At 41.0% G+C, this 26223-nt stretch overlaps 1 protein-coding gene across 1 annotated transcript in view; it reads left to right on the plus strand.

The window, feature by feature from the left end:
* Window positions 1-14952: 14952 nt before the first annotated feature.
* Window positions 14953-26223, plus strand: part of LOC121440891 (zinc finger protein 431-like) — a 34389-nt gene continuing 23118 nt past the window's right edge. The window contains exon 1 of the mRNA XM_041641923.1: window positions 14953-15041. Within this exon, the coding sequence (XP_041497857.1) occupies window positions 15039-15041 (3 nt within the window). The 5' untranslated portion in view covers window positions 14953-15038. The remainder of the gene's footprint in view (window positions 15042-26223) is intronic.

The raw sequence follows: 26223 nt of genomic DNA on the forward strand, positions 1-26223 counted from the left end.
ATATATCTCAATGATACTAAAATTAACTTTACACACTAATATCTCACACTACTATTTCAGAGGTTAAAGAGAAAGCATAATGTAAAGTTCTTATTTTCTCTTCTGTAAATCATTCATGTTATGTATAAAAATACAATCATCGGGCAGTTAGGACTTTTGAGGAACTACTTTGCTGAGGCTTGAGTACCCAGCAATTATAAGACTAAACAACTTTATTTTTTAGTGAAAAGTATGAAATAGAAAAAGAAAACACTCTGTTGTATTTGTATTTAGTCATGTATTATAAGCTAAGTATTTCTTCCAGGAAGATGTATACATCTATATATCCCATACCATACAGAGTAAAGAACAAAAAAAAAAATCTCCATTTCTCAATCAAGTGTTTGAAGGAGGGAATTTAAGGAAAACAACATCCCCTCCCCTCAGCAGATGAGGACCTCACAGTAGTAGAGGGAGAAGACTGAGTATAAAGTGTGGTAATATGAGTGGTGGGGCTGCGTCCCCAGCACCCCGGCTGCCCACATGGCTAGCTTATGCTCCGAAATAACAACACACAAACTGTATTCATTTAAACACTGCTTGGCCCTTTAGCTCTAGCCCCTACAGGCTAATTCTCACATCCCAATCAACCCATCTCTAATAATCTGTGAGCACCGGTCTTACCGGGAAAGGTTCAGCATGTCTAACCTGGTGGCTTGCTTCATCGCGTGCATCTGCCCGGGAGAGCAGAGCATGGCGTCTCTCTGAGGTGTCTGCACCCGAGAGGAGAGCTGTGGAGTCTGAGCTCACTTCCTCTTCCTCTTCCTCCCAGCGTTCTGTTCTGTTTACTCCTCCCACCTATCTTCTAACCAATAAAATGGGCCAAGGCAGTTCCTTTATTAGCCAATGACCTTCCTCCATCAATAAAGAGACAGAGGTCTCTCAGAAAGCATGCACTGAAATATCAGGTGCAAACGAGGACTACATCACTGCCTTTTTTATACACTATTTTTATTTTTAAATCTTCCCCTTCATGTGTAGTGAACCATCTGTGTGCCTGGTGTCCAAAGATTCAAGAAGAAATTATTAGATCACTTGAACTGCCATTACTGATTGTTGCAAACTACCATGTGGGTAATAGGAACTGAATCTGGGAACTCTGCAAGAACAGCAGCTACTCTTAATCTCTCAGTCATTTCTTAAGATGTGATATTCTTCTACTTTAAACAAAGAGAATTTATAGGTTAAAATTAAAGAAGAGAAATAGCATTCTAGTGTGGAGAGGTCATAGAAGAGGCAGAAGGAAAAGGCTGAGGTGATAGACATCTGGTTGGCAAGGAAAACAAGACTGACAAGGTTTTTAGATCTGGAGATATACTCGTTTACCTCTGATAAGAAGCAATTACAAGGAAAATTGAAAAAATTTGATATATGACACATAAAATCAGGCTTCAGGTTTTTGGTAGAATCTATTCAATCAAAGACAGAACAATCCCATTTTCATGATACAGAACAAAAGGGCTCACTCTTTGGCCACAAATAAAATATAGAAGGTGGATACTGTTGAACTGCTTAAAGACTTTAAAATCCCACAAATTTATTATAGTATTCAACATAGGAAAAAGATCTTTAAGAAAAAGGTGTTGAAGAAATTACAACTAACATTCAAAGTGTGTGAAAAAATTGAAGAATCTTTCTCTGTGATTAAAGAAAGCTGCTGAGGCAAGCCATGTGTCATTGGTGTCCCCTAATGGAGACATAAAGAGGACATTTGTGGTCCTGTAAATGTGAATCCTGCATTGCCTTGGAGACTGAAGGATGCTGGGAATGCCAGGGCCATGTAATCCCTGCCAAGGACAGCTCATTACATGGAGTAGATCCAGCCAAAGGGGGGAAAAAGTGTGTTGCAGTCAACAAATCTGAAAGGACTTGGAGATCTGAAGAGCACTTTGAAATGAGAGATGCAGATGCAGACTTTGGAGGTTGCTCAGGTGATTGTTTCATTCCAGTATTTTCTCACTATGTGTCCTTCCCTATATCTTGTAAAGGTAATGTATATTATGTTCCATTATATGTTAATAGTATGTGGTCTCTTTTCTGATTTTGATTTGAAAGGGGATTACAGTTAAGAGATTGCATAAATCTCAGAAGAGACTTTAAATTTAAGTAAATTTGATACAGTTATAAACTATAGGGACTTTTGATTTCTAACTGAATACATTATGATATGATTAGAACCATTTAGGGGCTAGGGAGTGGAATGTGATAGTTTGAAAGAAAATGTAACCCAAAGAAGTGACACTATTAGGAGATATGGCTTTGTTGGACTTTGGATGACCTTGTTGGAGGAAGGGCTGTCACTATGGAAGCAGGATTTGAAGTCTCATAGTATGCTCAACACCTAGTACCTCAGATCAGTTCCTATCATCTGCATATTAAGTTATAAAACATTCAGCTCTTTCTCCAGCACCATGTTCTCCAGCATGAGGTAATATCTCACAATGATAATGGACTGAACCTATGGACAATAAGTAACCCAATTAATTGTTTTCCTTTAAAATAGTTGCTATAGTCATGGTGTCTCTTCACAGCAATAGAAACCTAAATATGGTCCTTTCCAGTTAAGCCTTGATGAGAATTCTAATAATGTCTGTGCAGTTGATCACATTTCCATGTCACTCATTACGTGTGCACAGACACTATTACAAATAGATGGTCTTCAGAAAAGTTAGAAAAACATGACCCAGGACACTCATGGAAAATCAGTTTTGAAGTTTTTGTAGGATGAGTGCTCATGAGAGTTTCCACTTTTCTAAGTGCTTGACAATTTTACAGTAACAGATGATATGGCTGCAGGGTTGGTGATATTCCCAGACTGAGCATATGATGCTAAATATGTTCAAACTTAAGAACATAATAAAGATTGGGGAGGTGTAATCTCACCAATAACCCGAAAAAATCCACTGTAAAAGTTGGCAGGTGGGCCATGCTGAGGGGACCTGAGAGGTGAGTAAGTGGCCACATAGCCAGACAGCTGGAACTGCTAATTTCTGGGACCTTACCAGGGGGACACAATCCACCCCTCCCCCCAAATCCCTAAGGTTTCCTGGCTATCTAGTGGGGTATGTTCCTGCTGCTGGCTTTCTTTACACCATTTCACCCTGCCCCCAAGCCTGTCTTTTATTCCCTGAGATCATTGGAATCCCCAACACAGCCTTCTTCATGGCTAAAAGGGTCAGAGAGCCAGCGGGGAGTGTTTCTGCCTCTGGACCTTCTGTCTTCCATCCCACCCTGCCCCCAAGCCTGCCTTTTTATCTGTGAAGTCCTTGGAACCCTGCAAGAGACCCTGCTGTCATGCTAAGGGGACTGGAGGGGTTCTTGGAACCTTCCAACACAGCCTGCATCAGTGCTGAGGGGACCTGAGAGACTGCTCCAGTGCTAAGGGGACCTAAGAGAGGGCAGATCAAAAAAGCTCCCAAATATTCAGTCAGCCACAGCAAAGATTGGACCAAAATGCCAAGACGCTCCTGGCCTCATTTGAAGGAAGAGATGAGTAGGCACCAATGCAAAATTTCTCCAACATCCTGAAAAGCAACATGGTAATACAAGAATCCAGTGAACATGCAACAGGAAGACTTGAATATCCTAACCTAGAAGAAGTAGAATAAACTGACTCTAAACATAACCTTATAAAAATGATGGAGACCTTTAAACAGGAAGTGAAAAACTCCCTTAAGGAAATGGAAGAGAAGGGAAAGAAAAAGTTAGAAGAAATTAATAAATCCCTAAAAGCTACCCAAGAAAGACCAATCAAACAGGTAAAAGAAACAGTTCAAGATTTGAAGACCAAAATGGAGATAATAAAGAAAACACAAACCAAGGGTTATGGAAAATCTGGGTAAATGAACAGGAACTACAGAGAGAAGTATAATTAACAAAATGCAAGGGATAGAAGAAACAATCTCAGGCACTGAAGAAATTATAGAGGAAAAAGACTCAGTGATCAAAGAAAACCTCAAATACAACAAATTCTTAACACAAATATCCAGGAAATCTGGGACACCATGTAAAGACCAAACTTAAGAATAACAGGGGTATTATTACCCTATTAATAATAGGAGAATTATAGCTCAAAGGCCCAGAAAATATATTCAACAAAGTTATAGAAGAAAACTTTCCCAACTTAAAGAAGGATATCCCTATGAAAGTACAAGAAGCTTACAGAACACCAAATAGACTGGATAAAAAAAAAAACATATCCCCTTGCCATATAATAATCAAGACATAAAGCATACAGAATAAAGATAGAATTTTAAGAGCTACAAAGGAAAAACATCCAGTAACATATAAAGGTAAACCTATTAGAATTACACCTGATTCTTTATGGAAACCACGAAAGCCAGAAGGTCTTGGATAGATGTGTTGCAGACACTAAGAGACCATGGATTGTGTACATCTTTAATCCCAACACTAGAGAATAATATAAGCAGAATGAGAAAGAACATGCTCTCTCTTTCAGTCTGAAGATTTCACAGAGGTAAATACTTCTAGTGGCTTGCTTGCTTTGTTTTTCTGATCTTTAGTTTGAGTCCCAGTATCTGGTTCTGGCTTTTTATTATTGGTGCTATAATTGGCGCCCACTGTTTGGTGGCATGAATTCATGAAAAAGACAATTGCCTCTGGCATTTTAGCCAGCAGGCCAGGCTTTGTAGGTAAGGACATCTCCCAAGATCAAATTCTTGAAGAAGGAGATAATGCTATTATAGAAAGGCCAAATGTATATAATGATAACACCCTGGATTTATATCATGCAGCAGCTTTGAATGCTTGGGACAGAATTGGAGAAATAGAAAGGCAAATTGAGTCATAAATGAAAGATTAATAGTGCCCAAAGGAAGCCCTTATGGATTATGGTACCAAATTCAAAAGCAAGGAAAAAAATAATTGAATCTTTGACAGAAAATGCCAATTGTCTATGAAAAAACATAAATAGTTCTTTGAAGGCAAGGTCAGCAGCTTTGGAGGAATGGAGTTGAGATACAATTAATAGTGAATCTGATGACCATGATGTCGCATGAATAGGAAAGTTGATATGCAGAGGGGGGAGGAAAAAAGTCAAATGTTATAACTTGACAAACAAGGTCACTTTAAAAGGGATTGGAGACGGCATTCCAAGAAACAATAGGTTTTTCTAAGAATAACCCATTCAGAATGTCCATCCTTTTTGGATAATGCAGAAGTTATGGTAAAGGCAGGCATTGGACTCAAGAATGGAGTTCAGTGAGCAACCTTTAATGTAATTCTTTGTCTTCAGAAAACTCCATGAGGGGCCTCTCACAAGCCCCTATTCCAAATGTGGTTCAGTTGTTTTCTGCCATTGTAAAGGAAAATCCTTCCCAGAGCACTTAAAGAACCTAATGATGATTGTAAGAAACCGTACTGCTCTGGATAATACAACACATTTAGAAAAGAGAACACAAAGTTTGGGAGAAATCAGAAAGTGAGCATTTTGGCAAATTTCTATAAATAAATAAAGACTAAAATTAAGATGACAAATGACCTTTTCACTGAAGACCTGATAGACACAGTTGCAGAGAAAACAAAATTTTGTCATATTCCTGGCATCAAATTAACCTCTTCAGGATGTAAATGTTCAGTTGTTAAGGATAGGAAGTATCATATAAAGCAGAACATGAAATAGGTTGAATGTATACGGCCAGAAAAACAGAGATGAGTATTAAAACCTATAGTGATAATGCGGGCAGGCCTGCTTTTCATCCTGCCTGGCTCTTGCATGGTTAGCTTTACACCCGAAATAACAACATACAACTTGTATTCATTTAAACACTACCTGGCCCAGTAGCTCTAGCCTCTTACTGGCTAACTCTCACATCTTGATTAACCCATTTCTATTAATGTGTGTAGCACCATGAGGTGGTGGCATACCAGGAAGATTCTAACCTATGTCCATCTTGGGCCAGAGCTTCATCGTGTCTGCCTCACTGCCTTCTTCCTCCCAGAATTCAGTTCTGTCTATGCCACCCACCTAAGGGCTGGCCTATCAAAGGCCAAGGCAGTCTCTTTATTAACCAATCAAAGTAATACATAGAGAGATGACCCACCTACATTAAAAACCATTTGTGGCTACCATAGCAAATGATTTGTCGAAAAGTAACTTGTTACAGCAATGGAATACTCAGGTTAACATTCCCCCAATATTAGAAACAAATCATAAATTAATATATATTTCTGCAAAAAATATTACAAGATATTATAAACAGTCACCAACAATTCAGGAGGTACAAGAACAGGACACAACAGCTGCTGATATTTCAAAAGCACTAACAACCATAACTTTTAAAGTGTTGACAGACAGACCTCTCTGGGTTAAGCAATTGCATTTAATAAATATAAATTGCAGGCATTAGAATAACTGGTACAGAAGAAACTAGATGTTCAGCATATTGAAGAATCAACCATTAGAATTCTATATTTGTTATTAAAAAGAAATCTGGAAAATGAAACATGGTAATGGATCTAAGACCTGTTAATAAGGTGATTCATTCAATGGGACTTTTCTAGTTTGTAATACTTTTGACTTCCCTGTTACCTAAAGAATAGCCTCTTATAATTATTAAATTAAAAGATTGTTTTTCATTATAACTTAATAAGAAAAAGACAGAAAAATTTACCTTCATAGTGCTAACTTATAGCAATTCTCAGTCTGCTCAGAGGTATCATTTGAATATTATTGCACAGGGAATGTTCAATATTTTATAAGTCATTCACTAAAAATGATTTCCTAAATCTATAGTTTACCATTTATTACAAGGATGAAATTTTTATTATCTGATTCAAATGTAGATAATTTAGAAAGAATGTTTGAAGGAAGAAAAATTTTGCCTTTTCGGGGATTACAAATCGCTCATGAAAAAATTCAAAGAGGAGATTCTATCAATTATATAGGTTATAAAATAGGTTTATGAAATATTAAAAACAAAAATTTAAATTAGGATAGATTGATTGCAGATCCTTAAAGCCTTCCTCACTAAGAGACATTTCCCATATATGGCACATTATTGGAATAGGACTTGATGCTTGATTAGTTTAAACAAAAACCTTAGATGGTGAAAAAGACTTAAATAGTGCCAGGGAATTTGAAGCTGATAGTGAGAGAAAATTAGTTAGGATTGAAGAGAAATTGCAGGAGGCATATGTGGATCATGTGTTTCTGAATCTTAAGGGAATTCTGGTCATATTAATCTCCAAACATCCCCAGGAAGGAATTTTAATGCAGACTAAAGATAATATCTTAGAATGGATCATTTACCACATAAACTGTGTAAAATCTTTAAAACGTATGTGAAAAATGTCTCTGCGTTCATTCCAAAAGAAAAATTGGGACCTTGTCAATTAGCAGGGGTAGACCCAGCAGAAATTATAGTTATCTTTAACAGATATTTTGAGTTTGGGAAAGGCTGATGAGGTAATGGCATATTTGGTATAATTAATGACCACCCTGGATTTACCTGTATGACTGACTGATGATGCTCCAGCATAGATCTCAAAGAAATTGAAACAGTTTTCTGTTTATTATAATATAAAGTATAATACAGGAATATTACACAGTCCTACAGAGCAGGCAGTTAGATAAAGATCAAGTCAAATTCTACAGGGTATGTTAAACAGGAAGGGATGATAATGATCACCAGAAATAGATCACATATTTTATTAATGTTGAATTCTCATCAGAAAGAAAAAAACAGCTCCAGAGAGACACTGGATAGTAGAAAAAACTAGGGAATTAAATCAGATGATACACTTTTAAAATGTACTGACTTTACAATAGAAACCAAGATGTGTTACATTAGGGAAAGAGGATTTGCTTTTGTTTCCACAAGAGAAGAAAATCTACAGGTACAATGAAAACTGATAAAGAGAAACTGCTACAGAGAAACCCTGTCTCAAAAAACCAAAAAAAAAAAAAAAGTACTGTCTCATGTCAGAAGAGCCACTTGATATGGGACAGTAGAAAATAAATATTTAACTACTATTTTTTGCTACTAATCTCATAATCCTTTGGCATTATACTAACTCTTTAACAGCTATTTTATGGTGTAAGATATATAAGTTATATATATGCATATATATGTATATATTTCTTCTAAACATTTTGTCATCATATTAATGATCATATAAAGTACTAATACTACAAAACTATTTCATATACCCTCCTGTACATGATTTCAGATTTGATTCTCTAACAGTTTTCTGTAGTGAACCGTGTGCACATCTAACAGAGAATTCTGAAGTCTACAAAAGGAGGATTTAGCCACACGATCATTCCTCCAGGATTATGATAGAACTGCTAAGATGAAAATAACACATAAATATCTGCTTTGGACTACAATATTCTCAGAAGAATTCTGAGGTCAATAGAAGAGATCATCCAGCATAACAGACAACTTTAATCAGAACTTGATAAAAGCCCTGAATTCCCCATTACCCAGAGACTGGACAACAAAATTGATACAACTATTTCTCACAGGAGTTGACAATTAACCAATTTTTTTCTTTTCAGTATTTCCTAAATATTCAATCAGCCCCAGAAAGCAGAAAGTAAATTTAAGTTTATAACTACCACATTCCCAAGAGTTGGGGTGCAAGGTTTTTGTTATTTCATTGGTTCATGGATATTAGTCATTGGTTAGGGTGCTGTTGCTATTGGTAATGGTCAGAAAAAAAGCTAAACAAAGAAAATATGATTCAAGATTCTTGATTTGGAAAGATAAAAGGTGGATATACATAGGATAGTATTGAAAGAGTAGATTATTGGAATTACTCTGAAAAGGAAAAAGGGAAGATAAAGATATGATAAGATTAAAAGATAGATTGTTGAATCTGCTTTCAAAAAGCAACCACTAGTTTTGAATGTTTTGCATTGGAATATATTTTTGTATACTCTAAACAATTTTTGTATATTGATACAAATTTGAAATTTTGTTAAAACATACTATACATGCATTTCTACTCTTCATCAAGGCATTGTATATAATTAACTCATTTAACAATGTAATAAAAATTTTTATTTATTGAAAGTTATAATTGCTACCTGATTAGTATAATAAAAATTTGCATGTTAGTAATTAGACAGCTATTACATTTGAACTTATAGTCACATTAGGCATGTTTTCAAGGTCAAACAGATACACTTTAAATAGATATGTCATCTTCAAACACTTCAATAACTGCAGAATATGACATTTAAGATGTTTTAATAACATAGGTTCTTTTCTCATGAAACAATGAGACATGGCTGCTTCTGGAAGCACTAATCTACTGCTTAGAAGACAATGGACATCAAGGAAACTCCACATGAAATTTATTTTCTTTGTGTTAAAAGTGCTGTCACCTCCACTGATGACAGTTTGCTGTCCTAATTGGACAAATAAGACACACAAAAAAGTGTTTTGCAATAATTGTTAAGACAAGGTGGGACCAACCTTCAAAATATTCTGCTTCACATAAAAGTCTCTTGAATATGCTAGGCATGTAGGCCGAAGATGGATGCCCCACCATTACAGAGGAACATTGGATGACTGTCCATGTAGCCAGTTGTTTCTCTCATTTCTCACAATTTTTGGAATTTACTTGCTTGCACTTCCAGTTTTCCCAGTTAATGTTTCCTTCTTGGGTCTCATTTCAAGTCAAAGACTAGATAGTTATTTTTATAGTTTTCCAGAAATAGAAAGCAATTTATAATAGAAACAAAATTTGTTACAAGATTTCAGATTCACTAAGATAGAATAAATAAGAAATATCTTCTCTGATATTGTCAAATGCAAAAGAATAAAGCATTGTTGATATATTTATTGCCTGTATATATTGTGTATAGTCATTATTGTATAACTTTTTTTCTGATTTACTTATGGCCTTCTTTTATATTTTAGACAAAAAGGGGAATGTAATGACAGATCATTTGTATTTTAATAAATAAAGCTTACCTGAAGATAAGAATGCAAAGAAGTCATACTAGTCAGCTATATAGGCCATGTAGTTTTAGCTTAGAACTTTAATCCCAGAAACCATACTAGTTAGACATAGAGTCCAGACAATGGTAATGCACACTATTAACCCCAACACTAGAGAGGAAGATAAGGTAGGATGAGAGAGAAATTTGCTTTCTTCCAGTTTAAAGATATCAGAGAGATAAAAGCTGTTAGTGTTTGTCTACTTTGTTTTTCTGATCTTCAGATTGGACCCCAATAACTGTCTCTGGGTTTTTGTTATTCAGGCTACACTCTGTGGCCAGATTCCTGGTACTAAAATAATACACTAATACACGCAGATTGAAAAATAATATTTTATGGTGCAGGTCTCCTCTTCTTATATTGGCCAGAGAGGACAGGAGACAGTGTCAGTACCCTGATACTAGAAGTACGGTTAGTAATGAGCGTCTATATTTATTGAGAATGGAAGTGAGATTCTCTAATACAAACTTCAGTGCTCTTTATTGCTAAGGTGTTCTCAACTGCAAGTTTTCTATTCTTGATTATGTTCCCTGTCGAAGCATCCTACTCAGGGTCAGACATCTGATGTTGACTGAAAAGTGGAATTCTCTTCCTTTTGTGAAAATTAGCCTCAGGCAGGGATGAGCTTGTCAAGTGTTTATCCAGTACAATATAGTCAACCCATTATCCATATATATATATATATATATATATATATATATATGCAATTAACAGAAATCAGCACACCATGTTGTATTAACGTATTTCAGCATAATTATTTACCAATACTAAACAAGGAAGAAGTTGGAAAGGATTTGGGAAGGAATGGAATAAAAGATACAAAAGAAATGTGAAGTAATAACTTTTAATTAACAATTTATAGAAATAAGTTTTAAATAAAATTGAGGTAGTACTCAAAAATGAAGAACACTGAGTGCTTTACAGAGGATCCAGTTTCTATTCTCAGAATGCATGTAATAGCTAACCATTTGTGGTGACTCCAGTGACAGCAATCCCATTTTCTTCTGTATGGCATAGACACAAGCAAAACACCTTAGAACTAAAAAACAATTAATAAATTAGAAAAAGGAAAGAATGAATTCTTAACAGTGATATCACAGTCCTGAGAGAGATAGCTGCCAGAGCTAGTTAACATGAACTCCTTCTGGTCTTGCATGAAAGCAGCTGTGGCCTTCTGCCAAGCCAGCCTGCTCAGTGGCAAAACCTGCTTTGTTTTGAATTTAATATAGATAGATCATCTTAAAGGTTCATAAGGGAGCACAGTGCACAGTGCTATTAGGTGACAATTCCTAGACATTTTTTGTATTTGTTTCCTCTTTTGTATCTATGAGAACTATAGCATTGGTATAGTTATCTTTTCAATCAAGCATCAATATTGACAACTTTCATAGGCCCCAAAGCAGTCTACTTTTCAGTGTCATTTTCTTGATTTTTATCTAATACCTTGTGGTACAAGATGGAAATGCCGAGGCACTTCTTTTTATAAGTCTTTTAATTTTTATATATTCCTGAATGACTCTGAGGTAAAATTGTCCCTAAATGTCCCTGAACTTACATTGTGATTATAACTGTGAGTCTAAAAGCTCTGGACCTCAAAGATATCCTGACTTATAGGGAATCCAGGCTATACCTAAAGCTGCAATAGGGCAGCTGATGAGGGGCAGAGCAACAATAGGATACCTCTGGAGGGGTAGAGCCACATGGGACAGTTTGGCCCTGAAGAGGAAAGAGACTTATAGGGAAGCCAGGCTACCTGTAGTTGGGAAGCAGTAGGGATTCCTGCTCTCCCTGCAGCATAAAGCAATTCCCCTCATCTCCTGGAGTGCCCCTATAGCTGACCTCTTCTCAGGTCCCCTAAGGGAAAGTAATAGAGAGCTATCCCCTTCTTGGGCAACCCAAGATGGTACTTCTGTTAACACTGTGCTAAAGGGGAAGTCTTGAAGAAATGGAGTAATCTCCTCAGGCTCCAAGAAGATTTATTTGAGAATGTGGAGGCCAGGAGAGTGGTAGCCTCTGCTGGTGAGGTAAATGACAGCCTGCAACTGAACAGGCAGAAGGGCTTATATAAACTTCTTAGTCATGGAGTTTACCCAGGGAGATGTTAATCTGCTCAGGGATTGGCTAGTTTAGTTGGTCAGGTCAGGGATGACTTTTGACTCTAATCTTAGGGTCAAGGAATATTTCATTTACTGGCTCTGGTTCTAGGGACAAAGTATGTTTCTTTGGTCCCGGTGTTGAAAGGCCCCCAGTGTGGGGAGACTCTCACTCAAGTCTCGGATAACACGACCCCCCCCCCCCCCCCAGTAACTCACCAGAGACTGTCCTGGCTGCAAGGTTTAATAGATGAGATGAGATGGGAACCAGTGCACTGGGGCCGAGACTCATAACCCAAGCAGGGGAAGAGTTCGACCCCGAGTGACTGGGAGAAGGGGTTTTTAAGGGAAGAAACCACAGCCCAATTATCCTAACCAGGCAGGGAGAGTGTCACAGAAAATTCCGAAAATACCAGTGAAGACCACAAGGGGGCAACTCCCTGCCTCTCAAGACCACTCTTAAGGTCATAATCAGCCAGTTCCTAAACACGGTATTCCAAAAATACCAATGACAATCACAAAGGGGAAACACCCTGTTTCTCAAGATTATTCTCAAGATTACAATCTACCTTTATCTTCAGCTAGTTCCTGAAACACAGTCACTGAACCGGCTAATCCTAGATTTCTGGTTTTCTCCAGGCTTAGATTTTTGGCTCTATTTTTTCCTGCTAGGGGGTTCTGGATTTATCCAGGTCTTTCAGTGTGAGAGTCAGCACGTGTCTCTTAGGTTTGTGGGTTCAGGGATAAAATGTTTCTTTCCCTGGCTCAGGTCTCAAATCCAGGATGCATTTGTTTCACTGTTTCTGGGTTCAGAGTCAGTGTGCTCAGCGCTTGATGTTTCCTTTATAGGCTTTTATTGCCTATAGTGGCTATGTTCAGAAGTGGATTTCATAATTGAACATGCTTAGGAATACACAGAACTCCACACGAGTATGTCCAAACTCCTCAAGTAAAATACCCATGGTTCTACTGTTTAGGAAAAACATTGGTTTGGCTCTAATTTTTGGGCCATCTCCTAGTAATCGGACCTGCTCCTGATGCATCCAGAGTTGGAAAAGGTCTTGTCAAGCCATCACGTGGACGGGACTTTCAGGTGAAGAGGCAGCCTGGAGTGGTGGTTGAGCTCAGACCCAGGCACACACACTCCAGCCGCAAGGACTCCTGACTGCCACCCAACTTGCTAACCGCCTCTCCCAGAACTTCTACTTCTAAATGCCCACCACTGGAGGCGAAAAGCACGTTTTTTTTTTTTTTTTTTTTCTGGACTAGGGGGTGAAAGAAAAAACAAAAACAAAAACAAAAAAAAAAAACCTCATCCACATAAGAGTCCCAAGACTTTCGACAGGAACAAAAAGCCCCGATGCTAAAGAGAGGGCGTGGAAAAGTGGAAAGCCGGAATCCGCCGGAACCAGGCGCCTCCACCCTCAGAGAGCACCCAAGTCTCCAGCCTCAGATTCCGGGTCGCTCCCCTCCCACCGACCGCGCAGCAGCAGCTGGAAGTTAGCGAAGCACTCTCTGGGCCCGTCAATCAAGCGCGGCCTCCCGCCTCCACCTCACGTCCCCTCCCTCAAAAAGAATAAAATAAAGGGAAAAATAAGTAATTTGGGAAGTCGTCTGGACAGGGAATTCGTCCCAGATCCGGGGAGGCCGCCGGCTCAGCAGCCCCCGCCAAGAGATCCTCGCCGCGCGCCCTCCGCGCTCAGGCATCCCCGCCACCCGGCCCTGGTCAAAGTTGCGCAAATCGCCCGGAGGACTGGCAGCTACTCAGCGGGCGCAGCGGGACAAGAGGCTGAGGGGGTTTCCGGGAGTTCCGGGAGGGGCCCCGGGGCGGGCGGGCGGGGCGAGGGTCGCCGGCTGCTGTACTGAGACGCTCCGGCTGTGTCAGGGACGGCGCTGCTGCAAAGGACTTCCGATGCTGCGCAGCCGCGCCTGACGCAGGGCACCCAGCCTCCCGGCTTACGTGGCGACTCCCGGTCTGCCCACCTGTTCGCCTCAGCGACCTCCAGCCTTCCCCTCCTTCTCGCCCGCCCACTCAGTCCGCCGCTGGCGGCTATGGGCTCCCGCGGTCGCCTGTTGTGGACAAGTTTAGGGCTGGAAGCTGCTAGCACTGTGCCCAGATATCGGACCCCTGTCCCGCTGGGCTCTGCAGATGGACCCGCCCCACCCTCCACTCTGGGGACGCTGACACCCTCATCTGGTCAGCTTGAAGCTCGTTTGCTCCGGGTTGCCCATTCCCGGCGCCGCTTCACTCCTCCTCACGCCGGCCTTGGGCCTCTGGACTGAGTTACTTACCCCGCCTTGTCCCACCAGGACCACCTCCTGCCATGGCTCCCGCCGCGCTCACCACCTGCCCTGCGCCCTCACCAAGTCCTGGTTCCTACTTTCCTGATTTTCTGAGGTACATGTGACACCCAGGAAAAAAAGCACCTTTAGTTCACTTTTACCTCAGCATTGAACCACAGAACAAATATTCCATCTTGTGTCCTTAAATCTCTTCTGGACATCCTTCCATGCCTGTGACAAGGAATTATTCTATCCACAAAGAATAGTGAGTGGGTTGTGAAACAGCCACGCGTGTCCAGGTGGAAGAAGGAGAAGTGCCTACAGGAAGATAGTAGGGTCTGGAACCAGATCCAAGGTCAAGTGCTATCGAAAACCACAGATCCACTGATCTAGAAAAGGTTTTTGTCTGGTTTGGAAAGCAGGGTCAGCAAATACTGTGCGGTGTCTTTAAGAAGAGGCTCACCCTATGGGAGGTGCACTTGTCACTCAGGCATTACTATCCAATCAGACTCTCCAGGTAACTTGCCAGTCAGAAGTGGAGGACTCTTCCTGTTTCCAGCTTGGCAGTGAAGTGGAAGTGGAGTCAGTGTTGTGTGCTAAAACTCCTCCAGGAAACTGCGTGGAGCGCTTGCGAAAGCTAGGAAACCGCGGCATGGTGAGTGAGGGGCTGCTGTCCCTGGACTGGGAGTTACAGACGGTGAGGTGCGGGAATCAGTGAGGTGGTTCCTCTCCAGTTATGCATGGAAAATTGCAGCCAGAGTCCCCATCCTTTCAAGTTGAATATGGTGCCTACAACTCCCTGAATAGGGCAGGCCTCTGAATAACTTGGCACTGTGGGCTGAATCTGCTCAAAGCATTGGGAGCAGGGAGCTGTGTGGAGAAACCTCTTTCTAGGCAACATCAGAATGCTTTTAGTGCTTTCATGGAAAGCAGGTTGCCAAACTCATGGAGGTCTAGTTTCTCTAGTATCTTCTAGATGTTAAGCACTGTGCATTTCACCTTCATGTGTGAGATCCGTTTACTGTTAATATCGTGGAGGTTGTGAAATCAACCATATGTGGGGTAACCCTGCACTTCTGCGCCGTGATGTAGAAGAGAATTGGTAATATAAACGATTTACCAATACTTAGAAAATATTAAGTCTCAAAAAGTAGAATTTAAGGGAGATAGGGCTGTCTCTGTATACTTGTCAGGCCTCATGAAGCAGGGTCTTGAGTATTTCCCAGTGTATTTTCCTGAGCCTAACTTGAGTTGGCCTGAGGCCTAGTGTAACTTTCTGAGTCTAGCTAGATTTTGAAGACCTGTGTCTGATTACCGGACCTAGACCTGCCTCTGCCCAGCTACCACTAACATGGCAAAGTATTATTGGCCCTTGTTCCTTACTCCACCTTGCCCAATCCCAAGCTTCTCTGCCCTCATCACAACCTTATATAAGTCCCTGCTTGATACCAATAAAGGAGTTTCTGCTTCGAAAGACACCCTACTCAGTGGGTGTGTTTTTCCCTGGTGCCCCGTGGGGAGGATGGCTGAATTGTGACCCTCATCATCCCTTTCAGCCCCACAGAGAGTCTGGCAAGTCAGGCTCTGCCCTGCTATTTTTGCCTGAGAACCAGGCAGATTGGTGTCCCTTGTAAGGAGGCTCTATCCTGTCAGGAGCTGTTGCTGCCAGAGAACAGGGCATATGCTGACTAGGCCTGTTAGAGATTAGGATACTAAATGCACATTTGTTCAACAGGGTTTTTCGGACATTTGCCTCCAAACCTTTACAAAGAAGTCTTCCCTGGTTTATAACCTGGCACTAGGTCCATCTGCATACCACAAAAACAGTCCTATAACAAGCTACTCAAAGGGGAATAACAGGGTCACAACCAACTTTAAATCCTGGTGTGCCACTGAAGTTTCATTTTCTTTTAGAGAAAAGCATAGTTCTGCCTGATGGGTAATATGACACAGGTGACAGCTCTTTGAAAATTAAAACACTGTTGTGTTAAGGACTGGCCTGATCAACTAAAGCTTTTGTTTAGGCTCTCCAGCAGGGAGAAGGGACCTTCTTGGGAGAGAGAATAACAGCCTGGGGCCTAGGCTGTGGAAGATTTCCTGGTGTCTAAGGTATTAACATTTGAACATAGCTACTTTGGTAATCCCCTGGGGTCAGGGCCTTTGTGGAAGGGTTGCTATGGATTCTGAGAACTCCTTAGAGCTATGGTTGTCAATCCCAAGGCCTTTTAAAATTTTTTTTAAAATTTATTTATTTATTAAAGATTTCTGTCACTTCCCTGCCACTGCCTCCCATTTCCCTCCCCCTCCCCCAATCATGTCCCCCTCCCTCATCAGCCCAAAGGGCAATCAGGGTTCCCTGCCCTGTGGGAAGTCCAAGGACCACCCACCTCCATCCAGGTCTAGAAAGGTGAGCATCCAAACTGCCTAGGCTCCCACAAAGCCAGTACATGCAGTAGGATCAAAAACCCATTGCCATTGATCTTGAGTTCTCAGTAGTCCTCATTGTCCGCTATGTTCAGCAAGTCCAGTTTAATCCCAGGCTTTTTCAGACCCAGGCCAGCTGGCCCCCATTCATCGTCCGGAGGCATTACCATCCCTAGGCCTTTTTGGTTTTAGTAATGATCACCTAATACACCATATTCCCTTTGTGTAGCATTGTTTGATTAGCCTCCCCTTGAATTTGTACTAAGTGTGAGGGTTTCTGCTGACTTCATTGAAGTCTTTCTTTCCTTCCACCCCCCCCCCCCACAGAAGTTGGATACAAGATTTTATTCTTAAGAAATTTACTTGGCATGGAACTTACATGTGCAAGAAATCCCCACCCTAGCTTTTATCTTTTATTTTTTTGGTTTTTCGAGACAGGGCTTCTCTGTAGCTTAGGAAAATGTCCTGGAACTAGCTCTTGTAGACCATGTTGACTTCGAACTTGCAGAGATCTGCCTGTCTTGCCTCCAGAATTCTGATATTAAAGCATTTGCCACCACTGCTCAGCTGCTTTTCGCTTCTCTACCTTCTACTTGTCCTATCTTCCTCATTCTCTGGGACCTTCACCATGGACCCTGCCATGGTTTCGTGCCACTGGTGTACTTAAGAAAGTGTTCTGGGAACATCTTTGCTGTTTAACCTCCCATCTGCCTGGGTGACTAGAACTACAAATTGCCTATCTCTTTTGAATTGTTTAAGCTTCAGGCAGAGATGGATGTGTACCATCAATAAAGAGATTTTTTCTTTTTTTTCTTTTTTTCATTTATTTATTTATTTATTTATTTTTTATAAAATTTTAATATATTCTCAGGGAACCATTCCGAGCGAGACACAGAGCCATCTGTCACACAATGTTTAGCATTTCTCGTGAGGAAAAAAAATATGAAATGAATTCTTTTTTTTTTTATTTACTTTATTTTGTTTTTTTTCTCCCCCTCCTCCCACCGTTCTCCCCCTCCTCCCACACTTCTCCCCCTCCCCCCACTCCTCTCCCCCTCCCTCTCCAGTCCACAGAGCAGTCCGGGTTCCCTGCCCTGTGTTAAGTCCTAGGTCCTCCCCCCTCTGTCCATATCTAGGAAGGTGAACATCCAAACTGGCTAGGCTCCCACAAAGCCAGCACATTAAGTAGGATCAAAACCCCCTGCCATTGTCCTTGGTGTCTCATCAGCCCTCATTGTTCGCCATGTTCAGAGAGTCCGGTTTTATCCCATGCTTTTTCGGTCACAGTCCAGCTGGCCTTGGTGAGCTCCCCGTAGATCAGCTCCACTGTCTCAGTGGGTGGATGCACGCCTTGTGGTCCCGAATTCTTTGCTCATGTTCTCCCTCCTTCTGCTCCTCCTTGGGACCTTGGGAGCTCAGTCCAGTGCTCCTGTGTGGGTCTCTGTCTCTATCTCCATCCATCACCAGATGAAGTTTCTATGGTGGTATGCAAGATATTCGTCAGTATTGCTCTAGGATAGGGTCATTTCAGGTTCCCAATCCTCACCTGCCCAAGGAACTAACTGGGAACCTCATCTTGGGCACTAGGGAGCCCCTCTAGGGTCAAGTCTCTTGCCCACCCTAAAGTGGCTCCCTTAACTAAGAACCGTGCTTCTGTGCTCCCCCATCCAACCTTCCTTCATCCCAATCCTCCCCCTTCCCCGAGCTCCCCCCATTCTCCCCCTCTCCGCCCTCTCTCCCCATCTCCCCTTACCCCCATCCCACCCCACCCCCAAGATCTCAATTTTCTCCCCGGCCATTTTGTCTACTTCCCATAGCCAAGAGGACAACCATATGCTTTTCCTTTGGTTCACCTTCTTACTTAGCTTCTTTGGGATCACCAAGTGTAGACTCCGTGACCCTTGTTTATGGCTAGAAAACAATTATGAGTGAGTACATCCCATGTTCATCTTTTTGGCTCTGGGATACCTCACTCAGGATAGTGTTTTCTATTTCCATCCATTTGCATGCAAAATTTGAGAAGTCATTGTTTTTTAACGCAGCATAGTACTCTAATGTGTAGATATTCCACACTTTCTTCATCCATTCTTCCATTGAAGGGCATCTAGGTTGTTTCCAGGTTCTGGCTATTACAAATAATACTGCTATGAACATAGTTGAACAAATGCTCTTGTCATGTGATAGGGCATCTCTTGGGTATATTCCCAGGAGTGGTATTGCTGGGTCCAGGGGTAAGTTGATCCTGAATTTCCTGAGGAACCGAAACACCGATTTCCAAAGTGGTTGCACAAGATTGCATTCCCACCAGCAATGGATGAGTGTTCCCCTTCCTCCACAGCTTCTCCAGCAAAGGCTATCATTGGAGTTTTTTATTTTAGCCATTCTGACAGGTGTAAGATGATATCTCAAAGTTGTTTTGATTTGGATTTCCCTGATTGCTAAGGAGGTTGAGCATGACCTTAAGTGTCTTTTGGCCATTTGAACTTCCTCTGCTGAGAATTCTCTGTTCAGTTCAGTGCCCCATTTTTTAATTGGGTTAATTAGCATTTTAAAGTCTTGTTTCCTGAGTTCTCTATATATTTTGGAGATCAGACCTTTGTCTGTTGCGGGGTTGGTGAAGATCTTCTCCCAGTCAGTAGGTTGCCTATTTGTCTTGGTGACAGTGTCCTTTGCTTTACAGAAGCTTCTCAGTTTTAGGAGGTCCCATTTATTCAATGTTGCCCTTAAAGTCTGTGCTGTTGGGGTTACACATAGGAAGCGATCTCCTGTGCCCATCTCCTGTAGGGTACTTCCCACTTTCTCTTCTATCAGGTTCACTGTGTTCTGACTGATAGTGAGGTCTTTAATCCATTTGGACTTGAGTTTTGTGCATGGTGATAGATATGGGTCTATTTTCATTCTTCTACAGGTTGACATCCAGTTATGCCAGCACCATTTGTTAAAAATGCTTTCTTTCTTCCATTGTATACTTTTGGCTCCTTTATCAAAAATGAGGTGTTCATAGGTTTGTGGGTTAAAATTCGGGTCTTCTATACGATTCCATTGGTCAACTTCTCTGTTTTTATGCCAGTACCACACTGTTTTCATCACTGTAGCTCTGTAATAGAGTTTGAAGTCAGGGATGGTAATGCCTCCAGACAATCCTTTATTGTATAGGATTGTTTTGGCTATCCTGGGTTTTTTGTTTTTCCATATAAAGTTGATTATTGTCCTCTCAAGATCTGTGAAGAATTTTATTTATTTATTTATTTATTTATTATGTATACAATATTCTTTCTACATGTATGCCTGCAGGCCAGAAGAGGGCACCAGACCTCATTACAGATGGTTGTGAGCCACCATGTGGTTGCCGGGAATTGAACTCAGGACCTTTGGAAGAGCAGGCAATGCTCTTAACCGCTGAGCCATCTTTTGATGGGACCCTGATGGGGATTGCATTGAATCTATAAATTGCCTTTGGTAGAATTGCCATTTTTAGTATGTTGATCCTCCCAATCCAAGAGCAAGGAAGATCCTCCCATTTTCTGGTATACTCCTCAATTTCTTTCTTCAATGCTTTAAAGTTCTTGTCAAATAGATCTTTCACTTCCTTGGTTAGAGTTACCCCAAGATATTTTATGCTGTTTGTGGCTATTGTGAAAGGTGAAGCTTCTCTGATTTCCCTCTCTGCTTCCATATCCTTTGTGTATAAGAGGGCGACTGATTTTTTGGAGTTTATCTTGTATCCTGCCACATTACTAAAGGTGTTTATCAGCTGTAAAAGTTCTTTGGTCGAGTTTTTGGGGTCGCTTATGTACACTATCATATCATCTGCAAATAACGAAAGTTTAACTTCTTCCTTTCCAATTCGAATCCCTTTGATCCCCTTATGTTGTCTTATTGCTATTGCTAGAACTTCAAGTACTATATTGAAGAGGTATGGCAAGAGTGGACAGCCTTGTCGTGTTCCTGAGTTTAGTGGGATGGCTTTAAGTTTCTCTCCATTTAATTTGATGTTAGCTGTCGGCTTGCTGTATATTGCTTTTATTATATTTAGGTATGACCCTTGGATCCCTAATCTCTCCAATACTTTTATCATAAAGGGGTGTTGAATTTTGTCAAATGCTTTTTCAGCATCTAATGAAATGATCATATGGTTTTTTTCTTTCAGTTTATTTATATGATGGATTACATTGATAGATTTTCGTATGTTGAACCAGCCCTGCATCCCTGGGATGAAGCCTACTTGATCATAATGGATAATTTTCCTAATGTGTTCTTGGATTCGGTTTGCCAGTATTTTGTTGAGGATTTTTGCATCAATGTTCATGAGTGAGATTGGTCTATAATTTTCTTTCTTGGTTGAGTCTTTGTGCGGTTTTGGTATCAGAGTAACTGTAGCTTCATAAAAGGAATTTGGCAATGACTCTTCTGTTTCTATATTGTGAAATACATTAAGGAGTATAGGTATTAGGTCTTCTTGGAAGTTCTGGTAGAATTCCGCATCATCTGGTCCTGGGCTTTTTTTGGTAGTGAGGTTTTTGATAACCTCTTCTAATTCTTCGCGACTAACAGGTCTATTTAGATTGTTCACCTGGTCCTGGTTTAACTTTGGTATATGGTATTTATCTAAAAAAGTTTCCATTTCCTTTACATTTTCCAGTTTTGTGGCATATAGGCTTTTGTAGTAAGATCTAATGATTCTCTGAATTTCCTCTGTGTCTGTGGTTATGTCCCCCTTTTCATTTCTGATCTTATTAATTTGCAAATTCTCTCTCTCCCGTTTGATTAGTTTGGATAGGGGTTTGTCAATCTTGTTGATTTTCTCCAGAAACCAGCTTTTTGTTTCATTGATTCTTTGGATTGTTTTCTGTGTTTCTATTTTGTTGATTTCAGCCCTCAGTTTGATTATTTCCAGTCTTCTACTCCTCCTAGGTGAGTCTGCTTCTTTTTTTTCTAGAGCTTTCAGGTGGGTTGTTAAGTCTCCAATGTGAGCTTTCTCTGTTTTCTTTAAGTGGGCACTTAGTGCTATGAACTTTCCTCTTAGGACTGCTTTCATAGTGTCCCATAAGTTTAAGTATGTTGTTTCTTTATTTTCATTGAATTCCAGGAAGACTTTAATTTCTTTCTTAATTTCTTCCTTAATCCAGGTATGGTTCAGTAGTTGACTGTTCAGTTTCCATGAGTTTGTAGGCTTTTTGGGGGTAGCATTGTTGTTGAATTCTAACTTTAATCCATGGTGATCTGATAAGACACAGGTGGTTACTAATACTTTTTTGTAACTGTGGATGTTTGCTTTGTTACCAACTATGTGGTCGATTTTTGAGAAGGTTCCATGAGCTGCAGAGAAGAAGGTATATTCTTTCCTATTTGGGTGGAATGTTCTATAGATGTCTGTTAAGTCCATTTGATTCATTACCTCCATTAATTCTCTCATTTCTCTGTTAGGTTTCTGTCAGATTGACCTGTCCATTGGTGAGAGAGGAGTGTTGAAATCTCCTACTATTAGTGTGTGCGGTTTGATGGCTGCCTTGAGTTTTAGCAATGTTTCTTTTATGTACGTGGGTGCTTTTAAATTAGGGGCATAGATGTTCAGAATTGAGACTTCATCCTGCTGAACTGTTCCTGTTATGAGTATAAAATGCCCCTCTCCATCTCTTCTGATTGATTTAAGTTTGAAGTCAACTTTGTTAGAGATTAGTATGGCCACATCTGCTTGTTTCTTAGGTCCATTTGCTTGATAAGCCTTTTCCCAGCCCTTTACTCTGAGTAGGTGCCTGTCTTTGTGGTTGAGGTGTGTTTCTTGTAAACAGCAGAATGTTGGATCCTGTTTTCGTATCCAATCTCTTAGCCTGTGCCTTTTAATAGGTGAGTTGAGTCCATTGACATTAAGTGATATTAATGACCAGTGGATGTTAACTCCGGTCATTTTTTTAGTCGTAGAGTTTGTGTGTTTCCCTTCTTTGATTTGTGTTGGTGAAGGGTCTCTAGATGTCTGAGTTATTGTGGTCATTGTTGGACTCCTTGGTTAGTGATTTTCCTTCTATTACTTTCTGTAAGGCTGGATTTGTGGCTGCGTATTGTTTAAATTTGTTTTTATCCTGGAAAATTTTATTTTCTCCATTTATAGTGAACGAAAGCTTGGCTGGGTATAGTAATCTGGGCTTGAATCCATGGTCTCTCAGTTTCTGCAGTACATCTATCCAGGACCTTCTGGCTTTCATGGTTTCCATGGAGAAGTTAGGTGTAAGTCTGATAGGTTTACCTTTATAAGTAATTTGGCCTTTTTCCTTTGCAGCTCTTCATATTCTTTCCTTATTCTGTATGCTTTGTGTTTTGATAATTATATGGCGAGGGGATGTTCTTTTTTGATCCAGCCTATTCGGTGTTCTGTATGCTTCTTGAACCTTCATAGGTATATCTTTCTTTAGGTTGGGAAAGTTTTCTTCTATAATTTTATTAAATATATTTTCTGGACCATTGAGCTGCACTTCTTCTCCTTCTTCTACTCCTATTATTCTTAGGTTTGGTCTTTTTATTGTGTCCCTTATTTCCTGAATATTTTGTGATGAGAGTTTGTTGGACTTGCTGTTTTCTTTGATCAGAGTGTTTATTTTCTCTATGGTATCTTCAGAATCTGAGATTCTTTCTTCTATCTCTTGTATTCTGTTGGTTATGCTTGTTTCTGTAGACTCTGTTTGTTTACTTAAATTTTCCATGTCCAGCCGGCCCTCTGTTTGTGTTTTCTTCTTTGCCTCCAATTCAGTTTTCAAGTCTTGCACCATTTCCATTATCTGTTTGATTGTTTTTCCTTGGTTTTCTAGGGTATCATTCACTGATTTATTCAGTTCTTCAAACTTTCTGTTATATTTCTCATCCATTTCTATAAGGGCATTTTTTTACATGCTGTTTAAGAGCGTCAATCACTTTCATGAAGTCAACCTTTTCTACTTCTTCTTGATTAAGGTGTTCATGTCCTCCCGTTGTGAGGTCGCTGGTTTCTGGTGGCTTCATGTTGCTTTTCAGCTTGTTGGGCGAATTCTTGCCTTGGCGTCTACCCATCTCTTCTTCCAAATGCTCCCTTATGGATCTTCTTTACCGGATCAGGTCTCCTTGCCTACCCAATGCTGGATCTCCCCAACGTTGTCTCTCCCCAACGCTGGGTCTCCCCAAGGCTGGGTCTCCTGGCGCCGAGAGATCAGGTCTCCGTGCTGGTGGGCAGGTGGCAAACAAAGCGCCTACCCTGCTTGGTGCAGGCAGTCCAAAGAAACAAAGGAACTCCCGCCTGCTTGGGTGCCCCGATGATTCGGACCCAGTGCCCAGACAGGCTGGGCTGGGTGATGTTATGTGCAGAAAGAGGGCGGTGGGGCAAAGTGGGGAGGGTTCAGGATGGAAGCTGGGTGGGCTAGGAAGAAAGAGGAGGTATGCAGGGAGTGGGGGCCCTGCCGAGAGCTCAAGAAGGATAGGGGGCCAAGGAACCTCTGAACTCCCCTTCCAGGGCTGGCGCCGCAGGGTCAGAAACTCACCCCAACGCTGGGTCTCCTGGCGCCAAGAGATCAGGCCTCCGTGCTGGTGGGCAGGTCGCAAACAAAGCGCCTACCCTGCTTGGTGCAGGCAGGCCATAGAAACAAAGAGACTCCCCCCGCTTGGGTGCCCCGATGATTCGGACCCAGTGCCCAGACTGCCTGGGCTGGGTGATGTTATGTGCAGAAAGAAGGCGGTGGGGCAAATTGGGGAGGGTTCTGGATGGAAGCTGGGTGGGCTAGGAAGAAAGAGGAGGTATGCAGGGAGTGGGGGCCCTGCTGAGAGCTCAAGAAGGATAGCTCTTTTTTTTATTTTTTTGGTTTTTCGAGACAGGGTTTCTCTGTGGCTTTGGAGCCTGTCCTGGAACTAGCTCTGTAGACCAGGCTGGTCTCGAACTCACAGAGATCCGCCTGCCTCTGCCTCCCGAGTGCTGGGATTAAAGGCGTGTGCCACCCCCGCCTGGCCAAGAGATTTTTTTCTTTGTTAATTATTTTTGTGTGAAGTGATTTCTCAAAGGGAAGGCATAATAATTGTAGAACTCTTGTTTTCCATCCTGTTGGAAAAACTGTTTTGAGACAAGCTCTCTTAGGCTGACTTGGGTGACCTTGATTACAGTCTGTTGCACTCAAGAAATTGGCCATGTTTTCGTCTATATTTCACCTTCAATATTCTTAAATTGCATGACTGTACCATCTATCTCAATTTTAAAATAATCTGTTTGAGTCATTTAGTCAACTGTGCAGTGTAGTCACATTAAAAAAATCCACATATGCAAGATTGCTTCTGTCTTCTGACCAAAATAGGAGGAAAAATTTATTCTGTAAAGTGCAGGGGAAACAGGGTAGGCAACCAGCTCTTGGAGTCAGCGTTATGATAAAGGACTTGATTGACGTCAGGGGAGTGATTTTGTAATTTCCCAGCATGTTTTAATTTATGTCATGTGAATGAACACAGATCAGTGTGGGTGTACAGTTTGGAAGGGTTATCTTGATCCAATGAATACAGAAGGTATAATTAAGCAGATATCCTATGCAGATATTTTAGTTCTGCTTGACAAAGAAGCAGAATGTTGTGACCCTGCCTAAGAAAGCTGTTATTTTTCTTGTTTAAGATGTGCACCTTAGAGAAAAGGTGCGAGAACTCTTTGATATGCTCTAATCCCTAGTCTGGACCACATGGCTATAAAGTGTGTTTCAACATTTCAAAATTAATTTTGAGATTATAACTCCATCATATCCATATTCTCTTTCCTGCTTCCCAAACTACCATGACACTTCATTGGTTTCTAATTTATGACTTCTTTTTCTTTAACAACAGTTGACTCTGACCTGTGTTTGTCAGCAGGATTTTCCAGGTATGAGGCATTGGGTTGACTAAACTAGACATTGCATGTGTAATGGAATGTGCACACAGAGAACCATGTGATTAGGATGAAGATCAGGATATGTTCATGAGAATAGAAGATAAGGTCATCTCTATTGCCCTGGAAGGTCAGAGCTAGAAGGAATGTGTTGCCTGAGTCATTTGATCTTGTTTAACCCAGCTGCTAGCATTCAGAGGCAAACCTGGGAGGCACTAACCAATGAGGAACTTTGGAGAGTCTGAGCGATCAGGATTACTGGTGATGCTTAATTTTCAGGTTCTTTCTGGGATTCCTCTCTGCTTTTGCTGGAGTGAGTTGTAAGGAAGACAACAAGCTGTGCCTTGCTGAGTTTGGCATGTTCAGAGCAGGTCTGCTTTGCTGTCATTTCTGCTGGGAATTGGATGGACCTTAAGCCAGACTGATTATGTGTGGCCATGTGGTGACTTGGACAATGGCCCTTGTCCTGTGAGCCTCCCTGTGTATGGATTTCCTGGGGAGTGGGAGACTCTGCAGCCCTGGAATGGGAGGATATGATGCTTGTAGTCCA

Source organism: Microtus oregoni, unplaced genomic scaffold, assembly GCF_018167655.1.
Source record: "Microtus oregoni isolate MIOR12 unplaced genomic scaffold, Mior012 000002F_ref0000024, whole genome shotgun sequence".
Taxonomy (NCBI): domain Eukaryota; kingdom Metazoa; phylum Chordata; class Mammalia; order Rodentia; family Cricetidae; genus Microtus; species Microtus oregoni.